We start from the raw sequence: 13193 nt of genomic DNA on the forward strand, positions 1-13193 counted from the left end.
AACTACATCTGGTTGCAAACTTGATAAAAATCCCACTGGTCCAACTATGGAACTTGAAAAGTTCAGAGTTTGGAGGAGTAATACCAGGGCCAATGCAAAGGCCTCTTTTTCTTCCTATTGAGAAGGGATCATTCCTCCAGAGGTGCCACCTTAGAAAAATGCTAGCAAGCTGCTAGTAGCATGTCCCAGGTCAGGGACGTGGGTCAGAGCAATTATTCAATGATGACACACTACTGAGTGCCTCCAAACATCCAGAAGGCTGTTATGCCAGCATCAGCAGGCAGCTGACTTGTGGTGGGATTTGAAGGGCTGTTCAGTAGGGTCTTTCCCCCTACACAGCCCCACTACTTGCAATTCTACTTTTGAAGTTTTATTCCTTGACTCTTACATATTTTCAGTTCTTAATACTCTATGTCTGTGAGGCAGGTTTTATGAAAAATGGAATAGTTGGGTCAAGAGGGAAAGAAGCTGTGTTGATAAGATGGAGAGATTCCAAAGGTAAACTTTTTCTGTCACTGAAAAGTGTTAAGCCTTGTGCTGCCAACTCTGGACAATTAGGGAGCTAAGGAAATTTTGCCTCTGGAAACTATCAAAGAACCCCATTGGGATTGGTTTTCAAGTGCAATGACTTGATGATCTCAAGTTATAGAATTAGGACCTAAGCTCATGCAACACATAGAACATCAAAGCATACTGATGTTATGAAATTTCTTTTGCTAAACATAAAATCTCTATATCATAGTTCCATAGTTCTCTATGGAGTTCCCAAGGTAGAGAGGATTCATCTATCTGGCAAAAAAGAAACTTTATTTATGAAATATTTTCAAATCTACTTTAAAAACTGATTTCATTTCTGATGAAGAGGAATATCATAATTAAAACTGAGAATACTAAACTTTATAAAAATGTGTTTTAAGTTATCTTTATATTTTAGATGCTCAGCTTTTTCTTTTCTTTAAAGAAGGGCTTATTTCATAGGGGTGAAAGAACTTAGCATTTTGCAGAAATATACTATGAGATACCTAGGTGAATGATGGGTTAATGCGGATTGACCCATTGTTAGTTAAATAAGGTCATGCTTGCATGTTTTTGAGATAAATCAAGGGATGATATCAACTGTGAGTCACTCAAAGGATTTCATATTCAAAGAGTCTGGCTTAAGAGTTATATAAAAAGGGACATATAAGGAACTTGAACTACAATAGCGCAGAGTAAATTGAGTTAAGCTCTTCTGGAGGGAGAAGTTAACAATGAAGCTTCTTCTGTTGATTCTGGTCCTGTGGGTCACTGAGCTTGGAGCTGCTTCCCAAGCCAAAGTAATAAGCCCCACAGAAATGGATGAGGAATTTGCTGAAGTAAGTATTGTCACTATAGTATTTATCTAGCCTGATTTTTGTCTTTATTGCATTTACTTGTTTTATTTTGAAAAAGGCTATTTGAAAACTGTTCTATTAGGCTGTTTGCCTTCAGCATTGAATTTTTTCTTTGCTAGAGAGGAATATAAAGAAAGTATTAGTTTTGAAGGAGTGTTATGAAATGGGTAAGTGACATTTGTCCCTTTCTCTAAAAAGTCTTGACCAAGGACTTTCAGTTCAGTATAATTCTGTTATAATATTTTACATTAGTCATCTATGCCAATTAACAGTCTGAGATTGTCTGGTGGATTGACCAATTTAACCACATCAGCTGCCATGATAATTTCAACATACTCCCATTACCCTTCTTCATCCCAGATATTTCTTCATAAGCCTTTTTCTTAAAAATATTACTTTCAATTCTTATGTGCTTTATGACTAAAAGAGCTGGATCTCTTATTTTCTAAAATTAACTTGATTTTTTTTTTAACATAGGCTGGCTTCAAACTCTTGAGCTGAAGTGATGCTCTCACCTTAGCCTCCCACATAGCTGGAACTACAAGCATGTGCTGCCATGCATGGTTCTATTTTCTAAAATTATTTTAACTTTGAACTTATCATAGTTGTCCATTGTGTCCAGCTTTGTATTTTTAAACAAGGATTTTTTTTTTTTTTTTGTAGTACTGAGGATGGAACTTAGGGCTTAAGAGCATGCTAGGCAAGCCGTCTACCACGAATTGCATCCCAAGTCAAGCAAGAAAGTTTTATCCCAGCTTAAATTAACACTTTAAGCATTCTAGCAATGAAGATTTTTGTCATTTATCAAATAACATAATATACTAAAATATTTTCAAAGGAGTAGAAACAAGTTTGAAGAAGTAGAAACAAAGATTTTTTCCCCCCATTGGGCTTCTAGAAATAAATCTAGTAAGTTCTGACATGTTTTTGATAACACATAAATTAAACTGTTTTTTCATTATAATAATCGTCTAAATAACAACATTCTAACCTGTGATTAAAATGTAAAAATACCTAGTTTGAAAATATCACTGTTCAGGTGGGTCAAAACGCAAAGCTCCCAGGGCCAACTTTCCTGCGTGTGGCTATATATTACTGAATGTATCTTTTTCCAGATGTACCTGAATCATTTTTATGGACTTATGGAGACAATTCCAATGACAAAAATGAAAATCAGTAGGGACTCCTTAAAGGAAAAAATCCAGGAAATGCAGCAGTTCTTTGGGCTAAACGTGACCGGGCAGCTGGACACTTCTACTCTGGAGGTGATGCACAAACCTAGATGTGGAGTGCCTGATGTCCATCATTACAGCACATTTCAAGGAAGGCCAGTGTGGAAGAAGCATGAAATCACCTACAGGTAATGCAGGTGTATGGAGCTGTGAGTTCTTCTGTTTTCCCAGTGGTTTGACTTCGAGAAACCCAAGCCCTTTAGATACAATATATCCCTAAATTTGGAAGTAGAGAAGTGACCTTCCTCAATTGTTACTCTATCTCTGTGCTTAAATTCATTATCTCTAGAAGGAAGGAAGAATTGCTCACTCAAGAAGAGTTGTAATTGTATGTCTTGCAGGTTAAGTTAGCAGAATATAAGAAAGTTTCAAATAAAAGGAGCATGAAGTTGAAATAATTATAAGTCCGAGAGAGGAGAAAGTATACAGAGTAGTCAAGATGGGCAAATGTGGAAGTCTGGGAGCAGGAGAAGAAGCTATAAGCATCTATGAAAGAAAATCCATCACAATGACTTCATTTCAGTCATAAATAAGAGAAATTAAGATAGATTTTGGTTAGGAGAAAGTTGTCCAAGGAAAAATGGTTTGTACTAAAGCAAATTGTTCTTTGTCTGAATTCTTGATTTATGCAATGCTTCATCCTTCAGTGAGGGTCTTGGAACTGAAGTATTATGATAAGACAATTAACATATAGTTTCTATGTTTCTCTCTCTTTTTTTCTGATAAAGAATCAATAATTACACTCCTGACATGAAGCAAGAGGATGTTGACTATGCCATCCAGAAAGCTTTTCAAGTATGGAGTGACGTGACCCCCCTGAAATTCAGAAGGGTTCATGCGGGAGAAGCTGACATTATGATATCTTTTGCAAATGGAGGTGAAGAATTTGGACTCCATCTGTCTCATTTGACATGATCTATAGCATATATGAAAGCACTAATTTTCTTTCCTTTTTTTTTTTTTTTAAAAAAAAAGCTCATGGAGATTTCAACCCTTTTGATGGCAAAGATGGAGTCTTAGCCCATGCTTATGAACCTGGACCTGGTATTGGAGGAGATGCACATTTTGATGAGGCAGAAACCTGGAGTAAAAATCACAATGGTAGGGAAAAAAATTAAACTTAACAAATTTTAAAAATCTGTCCTGATTTTGAAAGTCTACCTTCTGGCAAAATATGATAACCTGGAAAAATTTGTGCAGACTATAATTTTGCCTCTAGATCAAATTTAACTCTTTAGCTGAGTCTCAGTTTCACCTCTTATAAATTGAGGATATTACACTAGATTATCTTAAAGATAATCTCTAAGAATCTACTGTAATTCTATGAGATATAAGCAAGATTATTAGTATAGACTCAGGGAAGGTAAAAGCTGTTATTTAGGTTTGGAAAGTAAAATCCATGAACTCTAAAGCAAACACAAATACTAATAATTCTGTATATGCCAACACATAGCATAACGTGGTCATGGGTTTGACTCATTACTTGCTGATAATTTCTTAGATTCATATTGATGCAGAAAGATAAAGTTATAGAGAATTTAGAGACCTGTATGGAGAAACCCAAAATTATATAGTCACATGGTCTTGTGTGGTCCTGTGACAAAAATTGCAGAATGTTCAACAAATCAATTATTTAAATGATTGAAGTACTTTGTGTGCATTTGCAGAAGGACTGTAACTCACCCTCTGTCTCAGATGTATGCATATGGTTAACTAAACTCACCTATAACTTGGTGAATCACTAACCTGAAAAATTCTAGATTATATGACTTGCTTATGTGGAACGTAAATAGGGATAAAGTTAAGAAGATAGTCTAATCAGCATCCCCCTGTCTCTGACTGTAGGGCAATATTTTTATAGACACTCTGTCCACCAGAAAGGCTATTCCACTCTGATATGTAGCTCAAGGCTTATCAACTTTTTGATGAGAAGAGGACTTCTGTATTTTAAAGGCAGATCATGTAAGATTAGGCACTTGCTGAATTGCAAATCCTCAACCAGACATGTTAAATGTGTCTAAATTTTATCCAGGAGTATTTGGGGATTGTAAGCTCTTCATCTGAAATGAGATACTAGTGCTGGCTAGCCTCAAAGAACGTTTAGAATTCTAATAGTCCTTTAAAAAGTATTTAATACAGCTCAAGAGAAAATTGAGACCAAGAGAAGGGTAGTGACTAGTTGGTGGAAAAGCTGGACTGGTATATGTATTTCCCAGTTCTTAGACTTAGTTTTTTAAATTGACTTGATTCTATGCTTCAAAAAGTTATATATGAAAATTCTAACCTAAAATGCTTATTCTCAACCTAAATTTTTGACTCAAAAAAATTAAGTGAATAATTAGGCTAATTGTTATGGTGTTGGGTGATGGGGTATTTGCATACAGAGATCAGAAGGACACAATTCTGTCATTGAGCCTGCAATCTAGTAGAAGACAGAACATGAGCAGAAATACGTTATTTGGAGTTGGGGACTAATGGTGGTGGTTTGTACAAAGTGATATGAGAACTGAGAATAGAATAAATTCAGATTTAGGCCAAATTGTAAAAGCTCTGTTTACTCTTCCCAGTCTCATGTGGAGTTGAGGGAATAACCTAGTTCTAGCTTCCTTCTTCTATTTGTGAGAAGAATGACAGCTCTCTGAGTTAGTTGCTGGGCCTGGGTTAAGGTTGTGCATAGCCTGTGTGCCTGGACCCTCTGCAGGAGAGGTGTGGACTCTTCACCTAGTTACCTGGTGGTAGGTATTTCAGGAGTCCCAAGTGGTGCGTGACTCAGACAAATCATTTCTTCTGAGATATAGTTTTGTTACAGGAAAAAACAAAACAAGACAAAACAAAACAGAAGACATAGGTGTAAAACACAAAATTTCAGGAGTTATTTAAATCTGAGAATTTAGAAATTGGGGAGAAGGGGCATACCTTTCTTCCCTCTTTTACTAACAAAAGTGAATCCTCTAAGACATATAGAAATAACGAATAAGCATGATTATAACTTTTTAGTCCAAATTCTGTTAGTGCCTTTAATTATATTTAGAATTATGTGTAGTAAAAATCATGAGCTTCTGAGCCAAGAAATTTGGATCTGATCTTGACCCAAGCACTTAATTTGATCAATTGACCCTTTGGGTTCTCTTTCTTTATTTTGTTTATTTTTATGTGATGCTAAGAATCAAACCCAGTGCCTCACATGTGCAAGGCAGGCGCTCTGCCACTGAGCTACAGCCCCAGCCCTGGGTCCTCTTGATATATAAATGATGAGCTGGTGGTTTTCTTGAGTTGGGTAAGGATTAGACACAGTGTGCTGTATTTCTCAGTCATTCATAGTATCTGGAACTTATGGATAGATAGCCTCACATGTGGGTCTAGTAAAGGATGGTTATTAAAGACCTTTCTATATTCACTGAAGCTGGATAAAGAGTAAAAGCAACCAGACATGGTAGTGCAGACCTATAATACTAGCTGCTCAAAAGTCTGATGCAGGAAAATTTCAAGTCCAAGTTTAGCCTGGGCAACTTGGTGAGACCCTGTCTCAAAATAATTTTAAAACGGGGCTGGCAGTGTAGCTCAGTGGTGGGATGCTTGTCTAGCTTGTTCAAAGTGCTGGTTCAATCCCTAGTTCCAAAAAATAAAACAAACAAACAAAAAAAAGGAGTAAGAGCTGCGTATAAGCAGAGTCATGGGACTTGGGAATTACTTTTTTTTTTTTTTTGAGATTTTGGGGATTGAACCCAGGGCCTACTAGGTGAGTGCTCTACCACTGAGTTATAACAACCTCTATCTATTTCTCCCCCTTACCCCCCCCCTTTTTTTTTTGAGAGACAAGCTCTCTCTACATTGTCCAGGCTGACCTTGAACTCCTAGGCTCAAGTGATCCTCTTGCTCATTCTCCCAAGTGGTTGAAACAAACACACCTTGCATTAGTTAAGAATGATTAGAATCAATGAGTTAATTACTGAACATAGCTATGAGTTATTCTAGGAATTTTCACAACAGAATACATTTCATTTGCTTACTAGTTCAGTGGTCCCGAGCAAATTTTCCCCTCCCAGGAGATATTTTTGTTGTTGTAAAAAATAGAGGGGGTTTGCCATTAGCATTTAGCATTTAGTGGTACAACTAGAGATTTCTAAACAGCTATAATACAAAGGACTGCCTTATACAAAGAATTATCTGACCTATAATGTCAATAATGTTGATTCTAAGAAACCCTATTTAAGAGAGTGAGGAAATCAGTAATTTCACTGTCTCAGATATTATGTTATTGTCTTCAGAATTCCAAGGTAAGAAATGTAAAGTTAAAGGATAATTATCCATCAACTGATGAATAGATAAAGAATGCATTATATATACATAGTGGAATACTATTCAGCTATAAAAAGTATGAAGTCCAATCACTGAATGAAACTGGAAGTCATTAAGTGAAAAACTGGCACAGAAAAACAAGTACCACATGATCTTACTAACAAGTGGAGTCCAAAAAAGTTGATCTCATAAAAGTTGTGAGTAGGATAGTGGTTTCCAGAGGCTAAAGAGAACATAGGGAAGGAAAGAAGTGGGAAAGGTTGATCAATGGTACTAAGTTATAGTTAGGTAGGAGTAAGAATTTTTGGTGTGCTATTGTACAGAAGGGTTACTATAGATAACAATATTGTAGTGCATATTTCAAAAAGCTTGAAGAAATAATTTTGAATGCTTTCCCCACAAAGAAACATTGCATATATATATATATAGATAGATATAGGTATAGATACAAATGTTTCTATACCTATATCTATATTTCTATATCTATATGTCTATATAGATATAGATAGAATCATGATACTTCATAAGTATGTACAATTTTATGAGTCATTTTAAAATAAGATGACTATATATTTCACACTTTATCCCCTTTGGTTGATTTCTTCCTAGGCAGAAACTTATTCCTTGTTGCTGTCCATGAACTTGGGCATTCCTTGGGACTTGGGCATTCCAATGATCGAAAGGCAATAATGTACCCCAACTATGGTTATCTCGACCCCAACATGTTTCACCTGTCTTCTGATGACATCCGTGGCATTCAGTCCCTCTACGGTGAGTTGGACCTCCATGTCATTTTGCCATACAAAGTTAGTTACACTTATAAACATTCTAGGAGTATCTACATTAGGATGAAACTTTACTTCCTTTTCTGTTGAACCTTTGGAAGCCCTGTGAGGTAAGTAGCATGGATAACATCTTCATATTCCATATGGAGACAAAAGACCTGGGGTGTAATTTCAGGTGAAACCTGTGGCTTTGGTGTGTTGTCCTTTCTATCCGACATGCCATTGTCCCATTGAAGAGGCACATGGAGAAATAATCTAACAATCACAAAAATCAGATTATTCTCCTCCATGATATACAACTATATGGAAAAAAATCCTTAGCATATACATCTTATGAATTTTATAGAACACTTAAATTAACATTGATGCATTTTGTCGCCAAGAATATGGCATGTTTTTAAAAGAATGGTTCTTTCTCTTAGGAATTAAAATGCACAATTTTTACTAATGTTTCTTGAAATGTATTTTTAGGAGGCCCAGAGAAGCACCAACCTATGCCAAATCCGGACAGACCAAAGCCAGCTGTCTGTGACCCCAACTTGAGTTTTGATGCTGTCACTACATTGGGAGATAAAATTATTTTCTTTAAAGACGGGTAGGACCATTTTCACATCTACCCAATATCCAGGGCTTTGTTTTGTTCAGAGAGAGAGAGAGAGAGAGAGAGAGAGAGAGAGAATTTTAATATTTATTTTTTAGTTTTCGGCAGACACAACATCTTTGTATGTGGTGCTGAGGATCAAACCCGGGCCGCCCGCATGCCAGGCGAGCGCGCTACCGCTTGAGCCACATCCCCAGCCCTTGTCTTTTTTGTTGATCAGAGAATAGTTGAAGTGAGGTAGATGAAACTTGTAAGCAGTGACTTGAATTTCGTTCAATAGACAGAGGAAAGATCTTACAGATTTTAAAGCAAGAAATTGGTATGATTATGTCTGTATTAACTAGAACACTAGTGTGCAAAAATGGATTTACAGTAAGAATCTGGGTTGGGAAGTTAGAAGACAGGAAGCAGAAAAGCCCAACTATTTTAGTTATAGAAAAAGATAGTGAAGTTGGGAGGTAAGGAGCTGCTATGTAAAAGTTTTTCTCCAGGATGACTTACAACTTGTGCCTTGGAACACAGATTGAGGTAGATTTTGCAGGGAGGGCAGTGGGGAAGATTGATATTTGGTAGGTAGGACCAATATTCTGTTTTTTTTTTTTCTTTTTTGAAATTATAAAACAGACATCTAAGATTAGGTAACTCCCAGTTTATAAAACTGGTGAACGAGCTGGGAGGCCAGGTTAGAATCTTAGATCGCTAGATTCCAAGTTCCAGATTATTTCCATATCTCAGATTGACTGTAAAAGTCATTGTCACTATCAAAAATTGATTAAGATCTTCTCCTGTGGTGCTCCCACTGAGACATCCATAGACTAGAATGTGCAAATAATGGAATGATGTATCAACTCTTAACCAAGAGCTGTGGTGGCCACCTGTCGTCACAGATATGTTGGAGGTTGAGGAGGGAAGACCCCTTGAGTCCAGGAATCTGAGTCCAGTCTGGGCAACATAGTGAGGCCCTCATCTCAAAAAGAGAGGAAGGAAGGAAGGGAGGCAAGGAGGGAGGGAGGGAGGGAGGGAGGAAACAATAACTGATTTCACAGGTCCTTCCTGTTCACATTTCACGGTACTTGAGTCTATAACAGTGGCTAACGTGTCAAATGCCTTTCATGGCAGGTTCTTCTGGTGGAAGTTTCCTGAGACATCAAAGACCGGCATTAGTTCAATATCTTCCTTATGGCCAACCCTGCCTTCTGGCATTCAAGCTGCTTATGAAATTGAAGCCAGAAATCAAGTTTTTCTTTTTAAAGGTAATTCCAATGTTTAGTTTTGCCAAATTAAGGGAAAACTACTATTTTTTTATTGATATAGATCAAAAAAGCACTCCAGATTTTATTAATGGTAGCTCTGAACCAAAAGTACCCTAACTACATAGGAAATAGAACTTTGGGGGCTAGTTTGTAAAATATAACATGTTGATATTTGTGGGAAAAAACCACAAAACTGTAGGAGATAGACCATGTTTAAGATCCATGTACATTTAAGAACTCTAGGGAAAGATGATGTTGTTTGTAGTAAGTCAGTATTTTTATTATTCTTTCTGGGTAACCCTAATATATCCTTTTTTTGTCTTCACAGATGACAAGTACTGGTTACTTAGCAATATGAGACTGCAGCCAAACTATCCAAAGAGTATATATTCGCTGGGCTTTCCTAAATATGTGAAAAAAATTGATGGTGCTGTCTTCAACCCACTTCTCTACAAGACCTACTTCTTTGTAAATAGCTGGTATTGGAGGTGAGCTTTAGCTTTGACCTCTAAGATTTGTGAAACAGGCATGGAATGGATCTTTCCAGAAGGTACTTCTTCTAAAGAAAAGAGAACAGGGACCCAGGGGAGGGAGAGAAAGGGGAGGAATGAAAACTGACTGGTATGTTAGGTGCATGTACAAATGTGTCACAGTGATTCTCACTATTATGTATAATCATAATGTATGAATAGAAAATTTGGGAAACTTTTTTGAAAAAAAGAAGTAGTTTTTTGATGCAAATTCTTAAAGATCCTTGACCTTCTTGGGAAAGGAATCGAGAGAACATAGGACTGAAATAGTCATTTTCAACCTAGTTCTTTTCTCTTTGCTGTGGGTTTCTGATATATAAGAATAGTATAAAATGTATTTTTTAAAAAAAGCATTTTGCTCAGTGGTAGAGCACTTGTCTAGCATGCGTGAGGCCCTTGCTTTGATCTCCAACAGTACATAAAAGAGATAAATAAATCTTAAAAATAAAAAGAAACACTTTATTTTTCCCCCCACATTTTTTACTGATGCATTATAGTTGTACCTACTGATGGGATTCGTTGTTACATATTCATACATGCACACAACACACAGTATAACAATATAACTTGGCCCATATCACTCCCAAAAGAAACACATTAAATGAGATGTTATAGTATTAATCAGAGTGGAAACACTAGAAAATAGTTTTATAGATGTGTGAGAACTAGTATTTAGTGCACAGTCATTTTGGATTTCTGGACTCCTTTCTGTGATCACTGAACCCAAAAGGTAAGGGAGGAAACCTTCCTTAGAATGGCAGGAGATCCTGAATGGCCAGCAGCACATCTGATGATTGGTTTTGTCTCAAATATCTAATTTTGAAGTATAACTATAACTTCATCTATAACATCTATAACTTCTGCAAAAACCAGCCATTTCCCAGATTGCTTACGTGATTAGCATGAGGAATAACAGAATGTATTAAGAAAGCTACATTATAATCTCTATTCTCTAATTTTTTTTCTTTTTCATTTTTGTTTTGTTGGTACTGGGAATTAAACCCAGGACCTCATGCATGCTAGGCAAGTACTCTACCATTGAGCTACACCTCCAACCCTTTTTATTTTGAGACAGATTCTGGGTAAGCTGTCATGGCTAGCCTCCAACTTGTTTCTCCTGTCTCAGCCTCCCAAGTAGCTGGGATTACAGACATGTACCATTAGCAAAATTCTATTTTTCTTTTGAAAATCTAAAATTCAACATTTAATTTCAGTTGACTACCACATGCTTATGACATCTTTGTCCACCAATCTTAGCCTTTTTTTGAGAAGTAGAACTTTTGATTTTAGAAAATAGGACTTTGTGTTCACTAACTGGTATAGTATTTCATAGCCCATCATCATTAACATTTAATATTCAAATTCCTTTGAGTCCATGGATAGTAAACCCTTGCCTCTTCTGTTATCTTCTGGGAGGAAATTGTTGATTTTGTCTCAGTGGTAAGCTTTTGAAAAGAAGACAATGTCATGCAAACAAATATTTGTTCAGTGGGGTCTTTTGCTGTAGTAAATCACCTTCAATTCCAGGCTGCATAAAGGAGGACTCAGCTTTGGGGCAAGCACTGTGGGGTAGTAGAAAGGCTTGACTAGAGTCAGCAGCTTAGGGTTGGAGTCATATAAGGACTTAGAGTGAAGCAGAGATCTGTTTAGGTCCCTGGTTTTCTTTAACAGTATAGTTAAAACTTTTTCAGAAAAAAAAAAAATCTTTCAGGAGAGAAGACAGGTTTAAGGCTCATGTCATATGATCCATTTTCTGATTGAGTTCCTGCTGGTTATTTCTCTGCTCAGGTATGATGAGAGGAATCAGCGCATGGACCCTGGTTATCCCCGACAGATTACCAAGAACTTCCCAGGAATTGGGCCTAAAATTGATGCAGTCTTCTATTTCAAAAGTAAGTAGACTGGAAATCCTACTAACACTTAAACTAGATTTTCAAACTCCAAGATCAGAGAATGAGCTCCAAATAGGAAAGGGGAGGGACTCTGAATTCTTGATAGGGCCACAGAAGGAAAACACCTTGTGCCTGACTGAGAAGACAGGATAGAAAAATTAGTGGGCAGTGGCACCAGCACTGTCCAAGGGTGGTCTGGCAAGCAGGGGGACATGGTCACTGCTAGTCCTCCTGTGTCTGAGCCCCTGGAGTTTCCTGTGACTCCATTGGCTGCTTAGTGTGTGCAGTGAGCCCATGGCAAGCCTGGACTCATATTTTCTTACACCTTACATTCTTTACCTTTTCTTTTTAGTCACTTTTACCCTCATCCATCCTCATGGTCTGGGACTGAGGTGGGATGAGGAAAGAAGTTCAAGTTTGTGTTGTGAATATCTTCAGGTTCAGCCTAAGCATAACTTTTCAATTGGTCTCAGATTATTTTTTCTTTCCCTAAGTCTATTTTTTTCTCCATCAAGGTCTATATGTGCCCCACCTGGCCACACTAGCCACTCTTGAGTCCTGCACCCTGTATGTGATTGGTTGTGGGTAGATATCCAGGGGCAGAATACCTAGCCACGAGTCCCCAATATTTATATTTTTAAATCCCATCTCATCTAATCTAGGTAATCTATAAAAACAGATTTTTTTCCTAAAGAAATACAAGGGTAAAATTAAATAATTTAATCTGTTTTTATTTTTAGGAGACTACTATTTCTTCCAAGGATCTACCCAACTTAAATATGATGTTATGTTACATCGTGTTACCAAAAGGCTGAGAAGCAGCAACTGGTTTGGTTGTTAGAAATTATGTAATTCATGGTGCTTGTTAATTCAACTTCAGTTTAATAAGTATTTATTGCATATTTTCTATGTGCTCAGGGTACCACTACATGATGATATATACCATAAAGTAAAATCTATAGGCCGTAAGAAAATGATTGTATAGATAAATGATTATACAAAGTGTAAACTTTTACTGTCAATTTTTGCTTGACTCTACTATTAAGTTTGAGAATAGATACCTTCAACGTCCACAAAATACCTTTTAGAGGCTGCTCTGTAAGTTGGTTTCTAATAACCTTGGGCTGAGAAGTTATGATTACTTCTTTGATTTAACTAAATTTTTTTCTCAAATAAAAATTTTAAAGGGAGCATTTGGTTTTTTTTTTTTTTTTTTTTTTTTTTTTTT

General features: G+C 36.7%; 1 protein-coding gene and 1 non-coding gene across 2 annotated transcripts; one reads left to right on the forward strand and one right to left on the reverse strand.

Annotated features, from left to right (window-relative positions):
• The first annotated feature begins 1204 nt into the window (after positions 1 to 1204).
• On the forward strand, positions 1205 to 13083 carry Mmp12 (matrix metallopeptidase 12). The gene is made up of 10 exons (XM_015490057.2): positions 1205 to 1355; positions 2489 to 2733; positions 3334 to 3482; positions 3581 to 3706; positions 7514 to 7675; positions 8161 to 8284; positions 9410 to 9543; positions 9872 to 10031; positions 11862 to 11965; positions 12706 to 13083. The coding sequence occupies exons 1-10, from the start codon at positions 1251 to 1253 to the stop codon at positions 12804 to 12806; spliced, it is 1410 nt and encodes a 469-aa protein (XP_015345543.1). The 5' UTR covers positions 1205 to 1250; the 3' UTR covers positions 12807 to 13083.
• On the reverse strand, positions 11055 to 11129 carry Trnaa-agc. The gene has a single exon. It is a non-coding gene; the product is annotated as a tRNA-Ala (tRNA).
• Positions 13084 to 13193: the final 110 nt, after the last annotated feature.

The sequence above is a fragment of the Marmota marmota genome, unplaced genomic scaffold (genome assembly GCF_001458135.2).
Source record: "Marmota marmota marmota unplaced genomic scaffold, marMar, whole genome shotgun sequence".
Classification (NCBI taxonomy): domain Eukaryota; kingdom Metazoa; phylum Chordata; class Mammalia; order Rodentia; family Sciuridae; genus Marmota; species Marmota marmota.

What these genes read in the sequence shown, in the direction of transcription:
- Mmp12 (XM_015490057.2), top strand. Translation starts at nt 1,251, where the DNA reads ATGAAGCTTCTTCTGTTGATTCTGGTCCTGTGGGTCACTGAGCTTGGA. An exon ending in AAGCATGAAATCACCTACAG is followed by an intron (nt 2,734 to 3,333) that starts GTAATGCAGGTG and finishes TTTCTGATAAAG; the next exon opens with AATCAATAATTACACTCCTG. An exon ending in TGCAGTCTTCTATTTCAAAA is followed by an intron (nt 11,966 to 12,705) that starts GTAAGTAGACTG and finishes TTTTATTTTTAG; the next exon opens with GAGACTACTATTTCTTCCAA.